The sequence below is a fragment of the Dermacentor andersoni genome, chromosome 1 (genome assembly GCF_023375885.2).
Source record: "Dermacentor andersoni chromosome 1, qqDerAnde1_hic_scaffold, whole genome shotgun sequence".
Lineage (NCBI taxonomy): Eukaryota > Metazoa > Arthropoda > Arachnida > Ixodida > Ixodidae > Dermacentor > Dermacentor andersoni.
This window is the reverse complement of record NC_092814.1, coordinates 137,726,085-137,749,733: the sequence shown is the minus strand read 5'-3', so window position 1 is coordinate 137,749,733 and position 23,649 is coordinate 137,726,085. Positions and strand designations below refer to the sequence as shown.

General features: G+C 46.3%; 1 protein-coding gene across 3 annotated transcripts in view; it reads right to left on the bottom strand.

Annotated features, from left to right (window-relative positions):
* LOC126544339 (uncharacterized) overlaps window positions 1–23,649 on the bottom strand; it is an 803,357-nt gene that overhangs the window by 708,835 nt on the left and 70,873 nt on the right. For all 3 annotated transcript variants that reach the window (XM_050191622.3, XM_055062080.2, XM_050191623.3), the window contains exon 2: window positions 3,305–3,635. In XM_050191622.3, coding sequence (XP_050047579.2) covers window positions 3,305–3,398 — 94 coding nt within the window. In that variant the 5' untranslated portion in view covers window positions 3,399–3,635. The remainder of the gene's footprint in view (window positions 1–3,304; window positions 3,636–23,649) is intronic.

Below are 23,649 nucleotides of genomic sequence, written 5' to 3'. Positions count from 1 at the left end.
CGCAGGGAGAGGCCTTCGTCCTGCAGTGGACATAAAGTAGGCTGATGATGATGATACGGATATAGTTACGTATATGTACGCTATAAAAGTTTGTTTATGCCGTATATGCAAGGTAGATATTATATTACGTAACAGCCAATGTGGCTAAAATCTGGTCCAATGTTCTTGACTTTACTATTTCTTAGAATATATTCGAATTACAGCGCGCAAACAATAGTTATGAAATATTTCATCCACAGCTCATGCGTTTTATCTTAAAGCATCTCGGACTATTTCAAAGGGGGAAACAATAGTGCTCATAACTTGAAAGTGATGTGTACGTTCACTTGTGCCGCTCTTTACGGGCAGCGCAGTTGCGCCTGTGCGATGCACTGCAGGCCCTACACGGCATGTGAAAGCCTTTAAGGGTGTCATAAATTTTAACGCCTCCACGTATTGTAGCGCATTTTAGTGCATCTAATTCTAGTGCACAGTGCATCTAGCGCCTCCTAGCATACTGTAGTCCGCGCATACACAGTTTGTTTAAGACAATACAGTTTTCTTATCAAAAAGGCTTTAAGCGCTGGGAACGTGGTGTTATTGCAGAGGAGTTCCTGGGCGAGGTGGACACAATTGCCGCTGTGAGCTTCAGAAGAATAATTAACAAAATCTTAATGATGAACCTTATGTGCCTTGAGGGAAGTAGTTTAAAAGGCGAATTCGAAGGCAGTCCCATTTTAGTGCACCCTCATTTTTTAACGACCTTGAAAAACACATCTAATTCGAAATATTTATCATCAAATTTCAACGGTGAATCAAGGCAATATCGAAACCGAGCGCCGCGAAAGCGCAGAAAAGGCGGCCGCGCTATCATGTCAAACCGAGACGACCCGTGACGACAAGCGCGAGGAAGTTCGAAACTGAACGTCTCGGCCAGTCGCGGCACCTACTGATACGGCACGCTTTGCCTACCAATCATGTGCTGCTGTATGTCGGGTCAGGATGCGCCCCGAGCATACTGCCATTCAAACATTGACTTTACGGGGCGTTGCCGTCTGACACGCAGCTGGACGCGCTCAGTCTCGAGAGAGCCTGGATTTGGCCTTCAATTTCGGTGATGAATATCTCGCATTACGTGCGATTTATTGGATTTCTAAGACAAAATTGGTAGGCCATAAAGTGTGGCGCCCTACAAGTTTTCGATATAAACAACTGCCTTTAAAAAAGTTAAATAGGTTAGTAGTTAAATAGGTAATAAAATAGATAATTAAAAATTTTTTAGATTAGTCTTTTCAGAGTAAAGCAGCGGCAAAGTAGTTCAACCTTGCCGTAGAGCTCGCATGCGAAGACGACAGGTTTCACAGTCACAGTTCTTTTACAAAAAAAAATGTGTATTATTATTAAAAAAATAACACCCTGCATAGATGCACCTGCGGATAGTTAAAACAATATATTTGAAGGAGGTTGAAACGCAACACTAGATAATGCAGTCTCTGTCAGTGCTTCGCCCTTCTGCACTCTTAAGCAAATGTACACCTTTTCGGGTGTATATCTGCCACACAACAATAATCGTCATCTGTCTTGCTTGCGTTTCCTATCTTGCAAACGCTGTGCTCGCATCTTTCCTGTCGAGAATGCTCTGTCACGATGGTAGCGCAGAGTTTTTGAATAGGGGCCCCAAACATTTTGGGGCCCCAAAGAAATAGCGGCGAAGCCACTGCGCATGCGCGAGACGCAAACTACGTTTGGATTTTGCGTCGGGCACGCTATTCGTTGCGCTATTTCACTGATTTAGCGGGAGCCCCAAAAGTTGCCCCAAAATATTCGCGTAAACAAACATGGCAGCACCCATCGAAGCGACGGCTCTATCCTATAGCACCAAAGTGGGTTCGATTCGTGGTAAAGCGTGAAGTTCGCAAGTTAGGAGAAGTGACTGCGGTTATCGCTTTCTCTCAACTAGCGTGTGTTATGAAGATTGATTAATTAGACGCTGCTGATTCCGAATTCGATTGTGGATTTTATGGCTCGTAGGCCTAACATGAATTAGCTTGGCTGGTGAAGGCACGCAAAGTTGGTTACTCAAAACTGAGCGCAACCAATTGTTTGCTGCTTTCAGAATAACCTCTAAATTGTAACTAAACGCGAATACACGAAGGTCAAAATTACTATTCTTATCATAATATGGCATATTTTATTTAATTATTTCGAATAGCTTTTCCTTGACGCCGTAGTGGCGCTGTCAGCGCAAGACGCTCTCCGCAAACGCAAAGCTCTATTCTAAAACTCTTCACTCCTGCGTGCCCCAACGCTAACACCCGCAAAGCTCTTTGAGGCCCCAAACTATTGGGGTCCCTATTCTAAAACTCTATAGTGACTTGGAAGTGCCGGGCTCGCAGCGTTAAAGAAAGGAAATGCGGACAAGGCAGATGACGATTATCGTTGTGAGGGAAATATACACCTCAAAAGGTGCAACTGTTTTAAGAGTGTATATATAGTTATAGAACATTTACGGATATCTTATCTCTTTCTTTTTCTGTTGGAGCTTGATCTCTTTTGTTTACCCTGTGTCCCCCCAGCTAACTTTAGTCAAGCTGTTCAAAGAAAAATAATTAAACTATCATGGGGCAAGATACATTCTTAAAAATGTACACGGCTTGCGCGTTATCAGTGCGACAGAGCAATCTCGACAGGAAAGTAGCGAGCGCCGAGTTGTCAAGAAAGGAAACGCAAGCAAGGCAGATGATGATTATTGTTGTGCGGCAGATATACAACCCAAATGGTGCAACCGTTTTAAGAGTGTACAATTGAAAAAGCTACGGTGTTCGGTCGTCAGAGGTTTGACGACCGAAGACCGTAGCTCTTAAAACCGTATATATTGCACCATGTTATTAAATTTTGTTCTTTGAGCAGCTTGGCTAACGTTATATGGGCCACCCTATAGATACACAATTGTATAGAAAGCGTGGACTACAGAATACAGCTTCTCAGCTTAGTGCTCCTTTAACCAAGCGACTTCTTTGCAGCAGCACGTGACAGCTGCCCGAGGAGATATTGGTTATGCTTAAAGAGGAAAAAAAAAGCGGCGGGGCTTTAACAGTGGTGTATAAAATATGTGTTCATTTCAATAAACTTCTCATTTGCGAGTCAGCGCCCACCCTGTCGTCTTCGTTCCCGCCCGTGTGTTCTTGCGCTGTGCACAAGATGGGGCAAGAAGAAAAAGTGACCTACATTTGGCGGAACATGTTTCCGTCGCGCATTGGTGGCTATACGGCAGAGCACTCGCACAGAGCGCACAGGAGGGTAAAGCGGGAGTGGGGGCACTTACCGCCGCCAGGCCGCTGGACCAAGTAACCGGAGAGCGGACCAACGTTGCTGCCGTTGCTGCCGGCGCAGGCTGCAGTCATGGCGTGCACACTCATGAGCTGAGGAACAGCATGCGGAGCCGGACGCTGCGACCGTGTGGTCCGTGGAGCGCGGATCCCATGACTCGAGGGGCGCTCTTCACCGCGGGGCGCGCGATGTCCCCGCGCGCAGCCCAACTCGCAGGAGGCGGCTTGACTCGCTCGCGTTTGGAGCTGGGCCCCTGGTCAGCCGACGCTGCAGCCGCGCCACCACTGCCCAACTCAGCCGGAGTTGGCTTGCCGAAAGGACTTGCGCTGTGCATATAAAAAAGAAAAAAGAAAAGAAAATGAGTGCTAGGCACGGCGCTGAGCTTTTGTGGCCATGAATATTTTGTAGCGCTGGCATCGAAGTCTTGTCGTGGGTAGCGGTTGACTCCGCAACCAACAGTGATCATCTTCCTGTGTCATTTGAAATCAATTGTCCAATAACATCTTTAGAATACCAGGCATGCACATTTGTGAAACATACGAAATTTAAGACTTGCTTGCGTTCAGCCGTTTCGAAACTTGCCAATGCCAACGATAAGGAAATCGCTTCAACCATTTGCTCAATTCTAGAGGATTCCTGGAAGCAAGCTGAATTTGTCATCCCTTCGGCTAAAGGCACCGCTTGTCGTTGGTGGAATAATGAGTGTACGCGGGACTATAGAAAGAGAAAGGCCGCTTAGAAGATGCTTCTGTATAATCAGTGCCCGACAAATTGGAAAAATTATCAGTTTCACGCTGGTGCATTTAAACGTACTGTTAATCGAGCCAAAGAGGAATACGATATTAGGCATTACGATTATCTATCAAATTCAAAAAGTAAGCGTGCTTTATTTGCATTCCTTCGTGCTAGGAAGGTGCTACCAACACCCCTAACATTAGACTCAATCGTTTTGACCCTGGAAGAAATGAGCGCCTCCCTAAAAGAGATTGCCGAAGGCTTAGAAATTAGATTTATGGCCAGGCTTCCGGCTATTCATTCTACATTAGATCCTTGGGATGGCTTTACTCCAATTTCCTTAGCTGAACTAAATGAGACTGCACTAGGTTTAACGAATTCAGCCCCTTGCCCTGATGGTGTCACAAATACAATGTTAAAAATATTATTACAGGAATCGCCTAACGTTCTTTTAGACCTGGTGAATTATTCAATTAAATATGCTTGCGTTCCGTTGCAATGGAAGTTCGCCGAAGTAATATTGATGCTTAAGAAACAAGAAGGAAGGTATGTATTGGAGAACATTAGGCCCATTGCGCTTACATCAAATGTAGTAAAATTCATTGAGAGGCTTCTTCAGCTTCGTATCATGAAATTTATTAATGATAATTCCATTCTTAGTCCCTGTCAGACTGGTTTCAGGGCCGGCTGCTCCATCTGGCATGCCCACGTCGACTTAGAAAGCATATTTAGCGCCAGCAAACAAGGACGGTACGGAGACGACACCGCAATGCGCTGACTTCAACTTGATTTTCAGGAAATACACCTATATAACCCATGCACAGTGGCACCACCTCATACAAATCTTAACCATCCAAAAAGGCCGTCTCCTTATCTAACAAGTCGACCGAAGGGGCCCTAACACACGTATCACTATTCCGCCTGATAGCCTGAGCCTCAATAACCTCTCGCACGTCTTTATCTTAGTGCTTCGCAAGAACGCGGCAGGATCAATACACCGGCGCGCAGCCGCATTCCTGACAGTGGGTTGACAGATGACCGTATTGCTTATTTTTCACACTTAGGCTATGTTCCCGTAATCGGTCATTAAGACATCTCCCTGTCTGTCCGATGTATTTTTTCCCACAGGACAGCGGAAGCTCATATACAAGAGCTTCTACGCAACCCACTGGCGCTTTTCGATGATTCGTAGAGCATCCGGCAGCTGGCTTACGGTACGGGTCCATTAATCGACATATTTTTGCCAGCTTTTCTGGTGCTGAAAAGATCACTTTTGTGTCCACCCGACTAGCCATTTTCTTAAGGTTATGAGCCGTTCTATGCAGGTAGGGCACTACCGCTACGCAGAAGGAAGAAACGCAGAAGGAAGGTAGCGGTAGTGCCCTACCTGCATAGAACGCCTCATAATCTTAAGAAAATGGCTAGTCGGGTGGTGTCAGGATTGGGGGCTCAATCCCATCGCTCGTGATCCGTTGTCAAGATTGGAGTCCGGCATGAATTCGAAGGTAGCTGGCCCATGCCGTTGTGCAACTTATCCACGCTGAGGACGTTGATGAAGGGATGCACTGCTTCTCATCGAGAACGAGGAATATGGGTTTATTTACAGTATTTATATCAGTCTAACATGACTGCTTGAGAAAGTACATCAGTCTAACATGACTGCTTAAGAGAAGTGTGTCGAGCACCCGCACAACAGCAGTTTTTAAACACTCGGTCCTCCCGCGATACAAGGTGATGCGAACGTTCGTTTAGTCATCGCAAACTAGCCGCCTCTCCGCAGGACGGTTTACACACACACATGCACACACACACACGTGTTTACGGTCCGAAACCGACACCACACGAATTTCATAGAACTCGGAGCCGTTCCGGGTAGCGCGTTGTCTTGCGTCTTGGTCGGGGCGTGGGAATGAACGCAAAACGGCGTTCCCGCGGCAACTCGCGCACCCGTAGCAGATCAGGTCCGCGCTGGGGAGTTTGGTAACAATAGTTGGCCCGCCGAACTCATTCCGTCACAACGGCTCCTAGCTGAACTGATGGAGAGTGGAGGATGCGCGTATTGATATCGACACAAAGTCGACTTCGCCACGCCGTGGCTAGAGGTTGGCGGCGATACTCCCGAGATGTTGTTTCCATAGTCGCAACTGGTTGGCAAAACTTGCACTGCAGCTGGCTGTTCTTAACAGTGGACACAGAAGTGATCGTTTGTGTCAGGTGTAGTCAGCTGTAGGAATATTTTCCCCGATTCTCGATTGGACATTTTCTCTTCGGCTGCCAGATTTCATATCGATCTTTTTAGCCGAATTCATGGCCGTGGTGCTGGCATTACGCAAATTAGGACCATCAATTACGTCAGCCGTGAGAATCACTGATTCGTTATCATTGTGCTCATCCCTTACTGCTTCTAGTGATTCTCGCGTGATGAGGACGTTTCAATCATTGGTACCTGGGTACTTGAGAAGCGTGCGTTTGATTTGGGTGCCTGGCCATAAAGGACTAATTATAAATGAAATTGCAGACTCTAGTCAAGGCATCGATAAGTGGCCCGATTCTCCCTTGCTGCCCCCTTTCTGCTCATGTTACTGCTGCTAGATTTCGCAGGAGTGCCATTATGCAGGCAGTATCAGGCTCCGCAAATACCAACTCTGTGGATTACCGACATCTCCTACACCCTTGGCACAGAGATTTTTGCCGAACAGGGAAAATTGAAGGGTCCACCACGAGGCTGCGCTTCCGTATACCTACGTTGAACTTCTACCTCGACAGGTCTGGTCTTGTCCCCTCACCATTATGCTCATTCTGTGGCGAAGCGGAGACAATAGACCATTTCTTGTTGTCTTGCTGACGTTTTTCTAGTATAAGAAAACGACTACTCGAAATCCCGCTTCGCTCTATTAGCATAAATTTATCAGTGCCTGTGATCCTATCTTTTGGAGCCGCCATTATTGGGTTCAGTCACAGAAATGTTCGCTTGGCAATCCAAAATTACCTAATTGAAACCGATCGATTTCCATGTTAGACTGATCGTTCTCCCTCCCAACCATAGATTTCTTTTATTTCTTATCTATTATTATTATTATTATTATTATTATTATTATTATTATTATTATTATTTTATACCCGGTTTTCATCTGATTATTTCCTTTTTTCTCCAAACACAAAACGTTTACTTTTAAACTCCGACGCTCAAATTGTTAACTCCCTTGTTATTATTATTATTATTTTTATGCACCTCATTGAACCACCCGATTCATGGCCGATCCCCCACTGTGGGTATGTGCCACGGCCACTCAGGACAACAACAATATACTAAGATAAGCCGCGATAAGAAGTTGTCTATTCGAGTGAGGTGTACGAAAGGTAACTTTTATTTCATAGCTCTTCATAATCGCGTTTCAGAGCAAATGCGGGGCACCAACAGAGACTGCGTTGCTGGCTGTTTGATACCGACCACGCGGCAGTCGGTCATCACCACCGCCGCACAAGAAGCGTTGCGGAACTCCCTAACAGCTTCACTGTAACAATAAATAATACATGTGGTCAACACAGCTACTTGGGCCATTTGGTTCAGCTTTGCAAGCGCGTAAATGTGCCTAAGGGACAAGGACCCCGAAAGGAAGTGCTACGTGTGTCTTGTACTTTCTTTCGTCCTTGTCTCGATCTTAGGCGTCATTTACACGCTTGCAAAATAATATATATTCCTTCAGAAGAGCGCCATCCTTCACAACGCACAAATAGTCGGCTCGTATTTTTCTTACTATTGCACACTGCCCGTACGCGTGCATTGCATTTCACATCTACATCGGGACTGTTCCGAGACATGCAGCCTGGTGCTGAAACAATCATCGCGTCTGCGCGCCATGGACGGGCAGCGCCGCTCCACGATGTCGATGTCTAACCACCTGAGCTGGGCAGCGCAGACGTCCGCCGTGGCGCGCTGGCTTGCTGACGCTGAGTGACACGTCTGCCAGTGACGCCTGCTCGAAGGCGTGCTTTCGCGCGCTCCTCGGCCTCCGAGTTTCGGTCTCGCGCACGCACAGAGAGCCCCAATTCACTGAACTACAACTGCGAGGGAAATCACAATTTCCCAGGTCTAAACGCCGATTTGGTATGCACGGACAGCTTGCTTCGACTTCCCCATTGCGATGAGTCGCCTGAGACTAATAGTTAAAAATTAATGAGGCGACTTTAGGTAATTAGCACATTAATTACACCGTCTCACTCATTCTCCGATGTCCACCACCAGTTACATCACGACTCCGAAAAAACAACAACATATTTTCATCTCGAAAAGCGTATCTTTAAATATTACTTACAGTCTTCGTCGAAACACTCATGCCATGTGTATACACGGTGCTTCAGCGAACAGTTTCAAACATTTTTAAAGATTGCCTGTGGCAGACAACACAATTCTAGTCCATGAGCTGGTCTACTCGAAGAGGCGGACATTACTTGCATAAAGAATTGAAATGCATAATCGACTAATTAACAAAAATCCACAAATTAAGTTTTAAACTAATTACCTTATCGCACATCTTGCAATTTAGAAAAATTATAGCCGGGGTGTTCGCAAGGTGGCTCCACTTGAAGATAATTGTGTGGATTACATCGTTCGCTGAAGTGTTGGCTGAAACACCCGGTGTAACTATAACGACGACAGGGCGACGACGGCGACGAAACGGAGATTCCAAAATTATGAAAGGGCAAATCTATGCTTGTGGCGCCTCAGTGGAACGTCGGCAACGTCGAAATGAGGTTTACAGAAAGACCCTACGTGTGACGTACCACACGTGATATGTCTTCAGTCAATCTGCAAGCTAACACGATGCCTATCTCACAATGTCACAATGTTTTACTCAAATTTCCAAAGGGCTGGAAGAGTCCCAGTGTCAGGCATTTGTCTTTCTTTTTCTAGTGAAAACATCGTTAGGCAGCTACCAAGAGCTAGAAACAGTTTTCCTTCGAAAAAGTGTGCCGCTCAAATTCAAGCTTTGCCATCTTGATGAAAACGCAGGTACGGTTCATCTCGTTTGCGCCGGCATTCAGTTCCAGTCGTAGCCTACAACACCGCCTTGCATTATCGACCGGTGCAGCTAGCTCATGTAGCTTAGCGAGATCGTTCTAGCGGCAACGAAATCAGTCGGCAACGCAGCACCTAAGCTGAAGGCGTCGGACGAACGCGCGTACCTGCTGGATTTCATAACATTCGCATGTATCGTATGTAGCAGACGAGCTTCTGAAAGCTCAGGGGAGCGATAAATGTTGTCGGCAAATCGGTGACGAGCTCGAGAAAGAGTGCAGCTCCGAAGCGGGGCGGAGCGGCAACACCGACGAGCTCAATTGGACAGAGCGTTGCTTCAGGCCCGTTGTATCGCCTGGATGCTGACAGAGTGCGCCTGCGATATATCCCTTTCTGTGGTGATTCTTCTTTGGCGACCACATGATGCCAGCAGACAATGAAGCCAAGAACAACATAACGGAAATTAACAGTTTCTAATTTTGAAACAAATTGATTACGAATGAGGGTTAATTAAATATGAAATAGACTTCATATTCTTTCCTATAGTAAAGGATAATAGAAGGTAAATATGAAGAAATGACAACTTGCCAGCGGTAGGCACCTAAAAGACAACCTTTGCATGCCACGTGTGATGCTCTGCCTATGGAGCTGCGGCGACAGCGTTCCCGCCGTGTGCTGTTGCGGGTACTTGTGCACGTGTATTAACCGCAATTCTAGGACTGTTAGCACTCACTAAGATGGGAATGGATCTAGAAAGCTAACCAAAAACCCTTTTATGTTGGAGCGTGCGTTCGGTGAACAAGGTCGGTTGCATCATGTGGGGCGACGGGGAAGCGGCAGGGCGTTCTTTATCTCCTCGGCAGCTCTCGGCCAAGCAGCATGCACTGGCGCCGTCATCCAACGAGAGCCGACCTTGTTCACCGCACGCTCGAGAGCAGCACTATACCATTCCGCTCCGTCACGCTCCGTCACGTTACCAACCGCTCCGTCACGTGACTTTTTTTTCATATTTCGCGGGAGTTTTTTGCAACCCAGAAAAAAGAACTACGTGAGACGTATCGTACAGGAAATAACTCGATCGGTGGTTTCGGAAGGTGCTCTACAAATCTGCGTATCGTACTTGGGGTCCTCAGCCAATAATGAAAAAGTTGGGTAATTAAACTTAATAAGTGAGTTACGGGGAAAAAATTACTTGAGTTACTATAGGCCAGTGCGAATAGTATGTGTTCGGTTCAATTTGCTTCCGAAGCGCCTTTTATTTTTAAAATCTTGGCTCAAGTTACGTGGGACACCCTGTATATGTACAATGAGTGACCGATTGTTTGCTTTGTAAAAAGCGAGAAATGCTGGAACCTGTATTTATAGGCATCTCCATGGGACCCAGATATTGCACTGGGACGCCCTACAGCGTACAATATATTAAAGAAAGAGTTATAGGCTGTCCCCATGGAATTCGTTTACTGTCTGTTGAGAACACGGGTGGAGCACTCCATGATCTAATAGCGCTCCAGCCCCGCCCTACCGATTCAGCTCGCACTGACGGACAGGGGCCAGGAGCTGCTGGGAATATATGGGTCCCGTAACTAGGGAACCACCCCATCTGGTGCCTGCATGCACCACCGATTTATTTCGGGCCCAGTAAATGTTGCTTCATCATCATCTAATAGCGCTTCTGGGCCTACACAGTCTGTGGAAAACGCGAATGCAGGCACGGCACACAGATATAAATGTGCGCTCAATTCGATCGAACTTTATGGAAAACGTGGCGTACGTCAGAGACCTGTACCGCACATTTCTTAAGCCACCTGAGTGGATAAACGAATAGGATGATTTGCTTCTTTTGAAAGAATTTTGGTCTTTTGCTAGTGCGGATTAACGGCTGAGGTGGTCGCGCCGCTCTCCTCCTCGCCCTGGTATGTGCAAACCACCGTTTCTCCCATCAGAGCTTGGAACACTGGCGGTTACATTGCGAATTTGCGCGATGCTAACGTGTTCTGTCTGTGCTTGCTGCGATGTCAGACGACTCAACGTCAACGGGCTAACACTGCGCTGTATTCGGCTGCAAAAATAACTTTCGGAAGAGAACGTGAAGTGCTTTTTCAGCCGCGGCGTCTTCGTGGACTCCGTCGCTGCGGTCGCAGATAAGCGTCCGCTTTGGATTGCCAGCATAAACAGACAGGACTTGATGCCGTCACATTCGTCGCGTGTGTGTTCAGAAGAGTTTGTTTCCAGTAAGCGTACGGCGACGAACTCGGCGCCCATGATCAAACTGGAATATGAACGAAGGGTGCGTATTCGAGTCGGTCAACTATTGCGAATGGCCGAAGTCAACTATTTCTTCATGCACGCACATTAAAGTTATTCCGTTCGAATGTCTTCTTAGATTATCATGCTTGATAACTAACGTTCTGGTGGAAGCTGATCTAGTATGTATAAGGAAAACAGTACGTGCCGACTAAGAAGATGAAGGTGCGTTTTTTCTCGTTCTCTAACGTGTGCTGGCTACCACTAATTTACATGAGTTCTCCCGTGCATCCGATTCTCGCCGGCAAGTTGCCTGGCTGGCGCCGCGCATAGCGCGCTGTTTTACTTCACCAAATAATGCCGCAGTTGCAAAGAGTTCGTGTTTCAGCCCTCTCGAGTCGGCGAGGTGCCCTGGGCACCACTCGAGCCCTACGAGTGCGCACATTCTTTCAATGTATCGCATGCGTCTGGTTGATTGTGACAAATTGGCGGCCACTGTCATTAGGTTGTTTTATCCCTGTTGACGGCCCTTCTGGTAGAGTTATTTTGCAGTTACTTATTTTGTAAAACCAGTCCAGGATTCCAGGTAAACAATGCTTAGGAAATCGTACCGCGACAATTTTAGGAACACGAAGGCTAGCAAATCGTGTTTCCTGGGAGCTTCGCAGTTACCCGTATTGGTATGTGCGCTGGTGCGGCACATCGCATATGGCATGCGGAGACCCCTGATTGTTGTCCGCCTGAGTGATACCTTAATAGAGTTCAAGGTTATGCATACAAAAATAATACGTTGCATGTATATGTTACGTATCGACAATTTTCAGACTTGAGTCGCCTCCTATTTCGATCGCGGGCAGAGCTGTGGCAGCGCCTCTAGGCCCGTTGCCGCTTGATAATGCGGTTATTTCTAAGCTAAAAGCTTAGTAGCGACACGCTAAGAAGTTTCTCAATCTCCAAAACTTGCTGACATCGCTCATGAAAACGCGAAAACTTGCCACTCGTCATCACCAGCACGTTCGCGGTGCACCCTCTAGCGCGATCCCACATACCAGCATGGCGCCGGACGATAGATGGCGCTGTGATCTCAATATGGCGGCGCCCTAAATGAAACGGTCCATAGCTTCCTTTTGCATTGCATAAATTTTGTCGAGGTTACTCGTAGAGGTGGCATCCACGGAAGGTCACAGGTTTACATGTAAAGAGAACAAGGAGCCATATAGCAGCTGTTCAATTTTAAAAAGGAGCAATGTTCGACAATGATTTAACTGACCGACTGCACGCGCCAGTTAAGACAAGATGTAGTCCACGTAATGATTCGATAAAATGTTTTGCATCAAAAATGACTCAAAGTATCATAAATTTACCGACACTTTCTAGAATTTGAACGCTTTACTCCTTTTTGTTTTATAGTGTTTTGCTTTACCCGTGTGCAAAGGTGGACAATTGCTATGTTGGCTTGATCTATGAGCGCATCACAATCATGCTCTTTAAAGAAAAACATACTTGTGTCATCTGCGAAAAATTTCTTTCAGTAGTTATGTTTACTATGTCGTTTGTATAAAGGTTAAACAGTACGGCACCTAACGGGCTGCCTTGAGACATGCTGCCAGTGATATTTATAGTTTCCAATAGAAAGTCATTGTTGCCCACATATTGTTTGCGGTGAGAGATGTATGAACGAAAACGTTGTAGTCGAGTAACGCCCTTATTCCATGGAATTTTAGTTTTTTTTTATCAGCAACTCGTGATTAAAATAATCTAATGCTCCGCAAAGAAGTTTATAAGACACCTTCCTTTCTTTTAAAGCGGTCGAGGGTGTATTTTTTTTATGAAGGAACGCTAGCTGGGATTTATTCCTGCAAAATCCGAATCGCCACTGTGTTATGAGGCCGTACTTGTCTACAAATTTCAACAAACGCGACAAAATGTTTCGGAAGATCGGAGCCATGATATAAGGCGGTATTTAGCCAAACGATTTTTGTCGCCTTTCTTATGGATTACAGTTACTTTAGGTATTTGCATTTCACTTGAAAAAAACACCGGTGAGAAAACACAAATTGAATAAGTACTTGTAAGCTAGGGGCAGACAAAACGCCAAATACAAAGTTATTTGATTTTATCTGAAATCCAAGCGTATTGCAAGATGAGCTATTTGCAAGGCCTAGAAATTCTTACATTGCCTCGCTATCGGAAATTGGTTTTAGAAAAAAAAAAAATATGTCATGGCTACAACCTGTGATAAACGGATAAGAGCTAGCACACATGACAAGCGTGGAAATTTCCCAAAATAATCCTTAATTGCATTCGACAGTGCCAGACTTCCTAGTTTTGGAGAACAGTGCATTGAAACACAACACATGGTATGTACAATCTTCATGTGTCTTAATTTACAGATTACGCCGTGCCCACGGTTTTATGTCGTTTCGATTCCTCTTGTTTCCGCAGCTGTGTGGATCTTCCGAGGGGACCCCACTCACAATTGAAAGAACGGGTCTCTTGCAACTTCTTTATATACGCCTGAGGACGTCATTTTGCTCTTGCTGATTGGTTAGTCGTTCAGAGTGCCTTTTTCCAGTTATTCGCTAAACGAATCTGCTCTTGGTACTGCCTAAAGACCCCATGCTGACGATTTCCACACGTTTTACTCGCTTGCTACTATGAGTATGCGTCATAAATAATGTGAGTGTACTAAGAACACATTTACTGCGCAGACTTTAGTCAAGTGCACAGTCGACCAGGGCTGATTATATATTCATAAGAGTTAAGGGTGTGGAAAGGGTGCTGGATGTGTGGCCCAAATTAGGCACTATTAAGCCGATACAAGAGTGTCTATCTTGTGGCACGATTGCTGTGAGTTGCGCGAGTGCGACGTTTTGGCGTTAGTGTGCACATGCGTAGTCGATAGAGGTTAAACAATCGAGGTTAGAGTACTGAGCTAAGCTGAACTTTAAGCTCAGCACGCTCGATCGGGGGGTCCATATTTAACAGTTAGGCAGGACGAAAACTTTTTTTCTTTTACGTGGTTGCCGTCACAAGACTGCCAAGGTCGTGCTCGTCCCTGCTAAAGTGAGCCTGTTTACCACTTTCCTTCCCTACTTCTTTTTTCAGTTTTGTACCACTTAAAGCGATAGTTTTGTCATGCGTCCATGATCTTTCCTGCCGCAGAAGCTACCGACTTTCTCTGTTTAATTCCTTCGGCCAAAATTCACTCGCGCTTTGTTTCTGCAATTGATCTTTTTTCCTGAGTCAGTGCTCCCTGGTATTTTTTCCTGGCAAAAAGAATGATTGCAGGAGCACGGTCTCCCTACATAGCTTGAACTTGATGCGTAACGACTGGCGGGTACTGAAATCATACAGGCTACTTCAGTAACCTCTCACAGAAAATCCTCGCCAGACACACACGCGATCCCATGAATTTCCTGGTTTATTAGACCGGCTATGTTGTCGATGAAGCCTGTTTCAGTTGGAGAATTTTTCTATCTGCTGGCTGCTTTCGATACTGCTTCAACACTAAGTATTTTGAATGTTAGCCCATAACACAAACGTGCAATATGAAGAGCCCCCACACGTAGCGTGCATCTATCTACTAGTATGTGAAATACAGATGCCCTGTTGGCGCTGCACTGGGTCAAGCAGTATCAGCATTTGGCGTCTTATTATCGAATTGACTTTCCCGTACCCGGTTCATCGGTTCGGTGCCTATATATGTTCTGCTGCTGAGCACATAGTCACAAGTTTGACTCCCGGACACGGTGGCCGTTTTGTACGCGTTAAAGTGGCCAGCTTTCATCGCCGGAGCCCACCACTACGGCCTCTCTCATAGACGCTTCGTTACGGTTGATCAATCAATCAATCAATCAATCAATCAATCAATCAATCAATCAATCAATCAATCAATCAATCAATCAATCAATCAATCAATCAATCAATCAATCAATCAATCAATCAATCAATCAATCAATCTTCCGCACCGCATTGCTGTCGACATCAAACATACAGTAATAAACGAATCACGAAAGACATATCGACCCAAATATCTAATATAAAGGCATTTTATTCAAGCTTAACTTTTTACGTATTCAGCAAACAAAGCAACTGCTGCTCATGGTCTGGAGTCTGTTTCTTTTTTTGGGCTGTGAAAATGCTGCCAGTCGTCGAGAACTTAAAGGGACGCTGAAGGGGAATAAAAAGTTAAGCCAGGTTAGTAAACTACTACAGCAACATAGCCACTGTTAACGTAAGAAGAACCTAGGTAAGCTATAAAAATGCGAAAACAAAAGTCAGATTGTTCCCGCATTGAACTTCCAGCATTGAACTGTCCTGGAATTCTTCCCATGACACGTCATAAGTTTTGAGAGCATATACTCGGGAGTTTAGACGTTCTATATCGGCAAGGAAGGACTATATCGCATTCTAAACAAATACGAAAGTTAACAACTTTTAAGAAATTTTTCTATGACATCCCTGTGACGTACTGGCAGCGAGGTTACGGCGAGAATTAAAAAAACATGAGGCGATGTTTGGGCTGAATCTTCTGCAGCAATAACCAATGTTTTATCTTACAAATGAATAAAGGCAGAATTTTGAATGACTTTTTATCCGTATCAGCTGATGCATTGTTCTTTAGTGTTTTTTACATATATACTTTGCTCACTTCACACTCATAACGGCATCCATGGGGACAGAACTTCCAGCTCTCCGTGCCACTATGAACTATGTCGCTGACAAATCAGCGCACAAATGGGTTGTGCTTTGTGACTCAACAACAGCTCTTCAGAGCGTAAAATCTGCTTTCCGTCAGAGTACACAGGAGCAGGTAATATCCGAATAAAATAAATTATCCATTATACTCTGAAAAAAAATGGTGCGATACGATCTTTCAGTGCCTTCCGACTCATTGTAGCATTGTCTGTAACGACTTCGCTGACAAGGCTGCTTACGAAGGCACCGATACGCTTTGAATTCCCCTGGCGAGGACGGACGCTGCAAGATAACGTTGTTTGCTTGCTGGCACAACGTACGCCTGCGTACACCGGAGCCTTTGTTACAGCGGCAAGTGCCAACTAGCTTCTCCCGCGGCGATGCAACGTTTCTCTAGCGCTCATGGCAGGGTGCCGCTCATGACCGTATTGAACTGACTGATACATCAACCTGCAGCTTCATGGATCTGGTGAAATTATCGCTGACTGCTTGGGATCTTGTCCTCACTACGACGTCCGGCACATTTCTAGACAAAACCCACCAAACTGTCTAGACTATAGAGCATTTCCTGAAAAAGAAATTTTCTTGGATGCTGGTCACATTCGTCATTTGCGCAGAAAGATATTCATGTGCTCCTGCAGTTTGTGAGGAACAGCGGCCTCAGTGACCGTTTGCAGTGACCGTTGTGTGCGCGCAGTACTCTCTTCATATTTTCCTCTTTCTACTCCCACTTTTCCTTACCCCCAGTGTAAGGTAGCAAAATGGACGCTCGTCTGGTTGACCACCCTGCATCTGACCACTTTGCTTTGTGAGGCTAGAAAAGCGCTCTCGGCTCCTTTTGACAAAGTGAACGACCGCCCCTTGACGGAGGAGAGAATACGCGGACGCTGTTCCAGACTGATTTCAACAAAGAAGGATTTAAACGCGTTACTTCGCTACATGAGAACGTGCGGACTGTTTGAATAACTTGAGTTATGGCGCGTTCTATCGCGTTAGTGTGCGTACAGTTTCTTGCATCTTCCTCTCTCATCTTCTTTCTATCACCATTCATTCCCTTTACCACTTTCCCTAGCATAGGGTAGCCAGCCGGTATGTACACTGGCTCTCTGCCTTTCTTTCTCTTTTTCCTCCTGGCTAGAATGGTCATGCATGTAACTGCGAAAACTAAATACAGGTGGTTCCAGCAATGAAGTTCCAGCAATGAAGTTCCCGCACCAGCGGTGTAAGTGGCGAAATTCACCTTGGTGTGGCCTACACTAAGCGCTCTTTAGAATCCATCATGCAAGCTCCAAGTCGTGCGAAGTGACGGACGAAAACATAGCCCATGTGTTGCTGCACTTCCCGCTGCACGCTCAGCAATGGCAGCAGCTACGCTACACACATGGAGCTCTGGGCAATCATCCACTGTCACTAGGGACGATACTTGGTCCACGGCCAATTACTGGGCTGGAAAGGACAACTTTTTTATAAGTGTACGGGAATGGCTCAAAATACTAGGGATGATGTTACGCACTGACTCGCATTCGTTGTTGATGTTTTTTTTTTCTTATTGTATCCGTTGGTGTTTGCACGTGGTGTTCTTTTTATTACCACAATTTTTCTTTTTATTTTATTCCTTTTCTAAAGCAGATAAGGAAATAAAGTAGCCAGCCTCTCCAGATTTATCCCATTTAACCCTATTCCGCCTATCAACCCCAGTTTGTTAATAGTCAATACGCGAGTATGTTGTTTATCAACATTTGGGAGTTCCGTACCCTGCTTTCCGAAATTCACTGCTTGCGGGAAGAATGCTTCCCCCGGAATATCACCCAATGGCAGTTCGCAGCGGAAAAAAGCCGACAGTGCGCAAGACTACAAGCAGAAACACAGAGGCCTTAATAGTGCATAGCCTTGGGAAATTTCGTTTTCTTTTTTCCTTTAACAAAACCAATGGGTCTTCGCCTTCGTGGGTTTCTGTCTCATCATCTGCCCGCTAAGGCCGCTAAGGCTGATTCACTCGCCAGAAGATATCGCAGATTCTGAGCGACCTCGCGTTACGTGACGCTACCCGACCTCTGATATACGGAAATATATTGAATATTCGGAAATAGTTCATGCTTAAAAATGCACCGCGAAAATTGGATTATGTCTAAAAAGCTATATAGGTGGCCTGCGGATCGCCAGATGCCATTCCTATACTACAGTTAGACTCAAAGCGGAGTGAAAGGCAAGTCCTATCAGCGCATAACTCTCTGCCATGGCTTGTCACGCGCGGACACGCGTTCGGGGCGCGCCATTGCGCAGCAGGCACGGGCAAGCCACGAGGTTCGTTGACCCGACTCAAATGAAGACAGCACCTCGCCCACTGAGCACGTGTGGCAAATGCGTAACACCTGCTGGCTGCGTGACGCGCGCAGGTGGATCGCTCTTCCGCCGCCTGAGAAAGAGCGCAAGCTCAGCAGAAATAAAGGAAGAAGAAAAATAAAACAAGAAGAGACAAAAAGGAACACGCTTGGGTGCTCTGGAGCTCGCACATGCAAATGACGAATCAACGCGGTCGTTCTACAATTGCTGACGTACGTGCAGTGATGTCGGCAAGCTCGCTTGGCCGAGTACTGCTGTGAAGGCGGCACACCACGCCCTTGCCGATTAGGTTCATTAGTTGCTGTAAACGTAGCACAGCATGGCGTGCACTTTCACAATAAAGCGCGGCATGTTGTAGTTTCTAATGTATATGGCTAACTGGACGGCCGACAGAAGCACAACTCACACTAATACGTACAAGAAGACAAATATGTCGATTCATTCGGGGACCGAAGCTGAGCGCGGCCGCCCTGTGCCTGAACTCACTATCATTTCCTATTGGTTTGACAGAAAACAAAACAAAAAGGAAGTTGCAGCTTTCCCGTTTTCGGAACTACGGACCAATTCCCCATCGTGGGTAAGGGCCACACACGTGACAGACAACAACAACAACAACAACAACAACATACAGGCTACTGTATGTTGTTATTACTGTATATAAATTTATTATTTTTTTACCTTCAGCTTCATTTGTGGAACAACACTTCGCATGCTTCTACGCCGTCTACATAAAAGGAGTCGAGCGAAACTCATTTGAAGATATGGAGGGTAAGTGCCAATTAAGCATACAGAACAACAACAACAACAACAACAACAACAACAACAACAACAACAACAACAACAACAACAACAACAACAACAACAACAACAACAACAACAACAACGACGACGACGACGACGACGACGACAACAACAACAACGACTCCTTGAGAACGGACGTGGCGTTGCTATACTGAAGCTTTATAGACAAATCTTCGACTGTGACACTAACATTCAGCGAGCTTTACGCAGAAGTTGGCTTCTCGATCACTGCCGACTGATCTCTGTCTCTCTTATTTTTATCGAGATAGTAAAGCATGCGGCTACATTTATTCTCGTCACAGACAAATTTTACACGCGATCACGTAAGCCTGTTTCGGTTATTCCTTCTAACATGTGAACATTAGACACTAACAATGTGAACAGGTATTTTTCCGCATTTATGAGTTGCCGAATGTAGTGGACCTACTTGTTCCCCCTGAAGCGTTTTAATAGCACACTGAAGACGAGAATGAAGACGAGTGAAATAACACATGAGTTACTCGCCTTCTTTGTTGAAAGGGAATCAACATCAACATCAAATACTCGTCGTCTAGAACCATTGTCGTGCGCTGTCACTGTGCGTTTCGGAAGATTAGCTGTTCTTGAGCATTATGGATAATTGCATGTTTTATCCAGTTATATTTTTCCGCTTCATAGATTCTTTCGGTGGAGTTTGTCCCACATGAAAGTAAGGAGACGGCGTTGTGGAATACCTACAATCAACTCTTATTCACACAGGTTTGGTTTGGCACTGTCTCGTAATTGTCATCCTTGCAATGAAAGCTAAAGTGTGAATTTAGTTTCAGAATGCCGTAGATTTTGATTAAAAGGAAGTACTCTGTGCAGAGAGAGAGAGAGAGAGAGAGAATGAACTTTAATTGGAACAGCGCACTTGTGAAGTGAGCGTGGGTATCCCATCCGCTAGGCAGTGGCTGGTCCGCTCAGTCCAGTAGTCTATCGCGACCTTATCTGCCCTTCTTTCTCGATCGAACAGCTTGAATGCGTCCATCGAGTCGGAGCTGGACAGGGCTGCCCCCTCACTGCAGTGTGGCAGGGTGTGATATGGGTGTGAGCTCGGGTGTGCTTGCGCGTGCGCACACAATGTTTTAGAACATTGCGAATGCTTCCCACTATGGTTAAAACACGTTGGCGGGCTAGTTGGTTAGAATCCATGATAGAGTGTATAAGCGCGACTGAAAGAGGACGTAGAAAGAAACAGATACACAGAGAAGCGCTGTTTCTGCGTATCTGTTTCTTTCTACGTCCGCGTTCAGTCGCGCTTATACACTCTACCATGGCTTCCCACTATGGGCATTTGTAAGAGTATCGCGCGTGGTGTATATCATGGTACGGACTCAAATGCGGGTATCCAGTTTGTGGTCTGCGCCATACTGCGGCTTCCTCTCGCGTGAGAGCTTTGTGTGGTGGCGGTAGCGTTCTTCGTGATAGGCGCTATTGTTGTAGGAGGTGTGCGTGCGTTAACAGTATCGGCTCGGGATGGAACTCCTCCTCGCGTCCCTCTCGCGGCTCCCGGTGTGCGTGCGCTCGGGCTCAGACGTGTGCCTGATGATTACCACGCAAGGACTCGTGCCCCCGAGTCCGCACTTTGTGTGTGCAAGGTTGGCGCGCTCCCATCAGAACACGATGTGCAGCATTCGATATTTTGCCGCTGAAATAGTTTAGTTTATACATGCCGCCTAAAAGAGTTCAGCAGTACTATGACGCACTTCCAGTGCGGTCTGGATGTGATGGCTAACGCTATCACTAGTTCTTTCATCTCCGCAGCGCTTGCCCCGGAAACAAACGACGCACCTTCTGGAAGTTCCCCTAAGTCAGCTTTGGCTGGGCACAGATGACTTCATAACGACATGAAAACGACAACACAAACAAAGCCAAGCGAGTGCGGGTATAAGGAATGTCGTTCGCTTTGCCTGGGGTTCCCTCTTACACACTCTTGTACATTTTGCCTCGCGCACAATAAATCTTTGTTTGCGAGTCAGTTCTGTGTCTGTCTCCCTTGTGCCGTTCGTGCGTGCTGTTCTCGTTCACATATCTGTCGGAAGCTCTTCCCGTACACTGCGCACAGATCGCATCAGCGTCTTTGACCGCTTAGTTTAAACAAGGAGTGATATCTATCGATAACGATGCGATACATATAAGCTCCTGCCTAGTTGTCAATTAAGCTGTCGAGGTCCGTACGAACTGAGCTCCCACTTGTGTCGAACTACAGGATAGTGTGTGGAGGGATCGGAACTTCTATAGGGCACTACTGCTATCACTTTGTACTCTTATGTATACTTTGCCAGCAGTACAGAGTCGGCGAGTAAGATACACTGTCACAGTCAGAGACGCTTCCTCCACCGAGACAGAGATATAATTGCAGCAAAATACTTCAATTTCAAGCTATGCTGCGCTCGCGGTCTCCTTTGATTACGCCTGTACCGCGTGCTGCACGCAAGACAAAATAATATCTACGTGTGTGCACGCAGTGCTCACGCATTGCGACTGCCTTAGGGAATGACAAGTATAAATTTATTATTTTTTTACCTTCAGCTTCATTTGCGGAACAACACTTCGCATGCTCCTACGCCGTCTACATAAAAGGAGTCCAGCGAAACTCATTTGAAGATATGGAGGGTAAGTGTCAATTAAGCATACAGAAACACCACAAAAGTTAAATAGGCGCCAATACGTATAGAGGCTGTCGCTAAAATGTAGATTTTTTTTTAATGACACGTTGTCAGTGCACTTCGCCTTGGCCGCATGCAACTGGCCCCATTGTTCGCTCTTCTGCTTTACGGATTGTTCATGAAGTTTAGCGAAGATGAAAATATCACAAAGAGCGAAGGGCGCGCGAAATTGCCCGCGTCTGTAGCGACCTTCGTTAAAATTACATTGAAGAGTCACCGCGTGACGCGGCCAGGGTCGAGTTCCTTGTGTCGAGTCCTCGCTCGTTTTTTGAAAAAAAGAAAAAAAAAAAGGAAATCGGCAGAGACATTTAGAACTTCTTAGGTGCGGGAATGCGAGAGCATTATAGTCTCTCTGGTGAAATCCTTTTTTCTTTCTGCGCGTGCCTTGTCCGCCCAAGCTCTCGCCTGCGTTCTAACTGTGCCTCGTTAAAGCCAACTGAAAACGTGCCAACTGTCTCCACGCACTCGCGTGACCGCGATGAGTTCATAATTCTAAGGACCGCTCCGCGGTGTTCAATTGGACACTAATGCTTTTTATTTTATACACTCATGACGTAGGGCCACTTCCTCCCCATTGGCTGCGCCGTCACGTGCGAAGTGACGCATGCACTATGCACACCTTTAGTCAGCCAGAACCGTGAAGCCGTCGTGGCGTCAGGGAAACGAGCTCGTCTCGCAAACCCTCCCCCCCCCCCCCCCCCCCCCCCCCCCCCCCGGGGCCCGGGTTCCATTCCCACGAAGACTGAAACTTAGGAATTTTTTTTCAAAGCCATTAATTTACCTTGTCTGCTGGAACATCCCTGAGAAATTTGACGAGAATTCTAGCATTTTTTGACGTGTTTTTGCTCTTTGCGCCGCCGGCCATTTTTCATACCATCATTTGGTTAAGCCGCCGACTACGACGGATTTTCACGTAATGGGGCATATAGTGTTGTGGCATTAAAAAAATGGCAATATTCTCATCTGCCTTGCTGTAAGATCCGCATTTGTTGGCACTTGTGTTCAGTTACGTGGAACTCACTAGAAGTGAAATTAAATTTAGCCTTAAGCGCACTGGCAGTCCCCCAGCCGGTTCCTCGCAATGGGTTTACGTGCATGTTTTCAGTGTGCTCATCGGCCAGTGCCATTCGTACCACGTTCACACGATTATTCTGTGCTATGATTCACGTTGCTAACTTCAATGTTCCCTCGCACGGGTTCACAGCGTGTGCTGCGACATGTCTAATATTGCTAACGTGGTAGGGAGAAATTTCCGTCTCGAGACTGCTGAAATTATTTTTCGCATAGATCGCTTATAATATTACCAAATCAAAAACTACACCAGCCCTGTGTAATCCACAGCACATCCACAGCGGTGGCTGCAGCTTTAGTCGTCCCCTCGCTTTCAATCAACCTCATTTTCTTGGCTTCTGTGCAGGGAGAATTTCGTAGAGATTGGCTAAGAGCACACGCTGGTGGAGTGCAGACCCCACGCGCTACTTAAACAGAGTACGCGGGTAAAAGCGCTAGTGCATGCAGTATGTCGCATGGGAAGCAAGGGAAGTGCTCCGACAACGTCCTAGTTTTTTCGGCTAACGTGCCTCGTTTTCATCGCTCCAAGGGGCGGGCTGTACGTCGCAAAAACGTAGTCTTTTTCTCCGTCGTTTCGCATTCGGCGGTCTGTCGTGTCCGACGCTCGCTCGCTGCTGTTGCCGCAATCCGTTGTTTGCGGACGCGGCGCGGGACTCTGCACCCCAGCTGTGCTGTGCGCTCTCATGGGGCGCGTTTGAAGCAGCTGGCGTAGCTCTGCGGCAGAGCGTGTGGCTG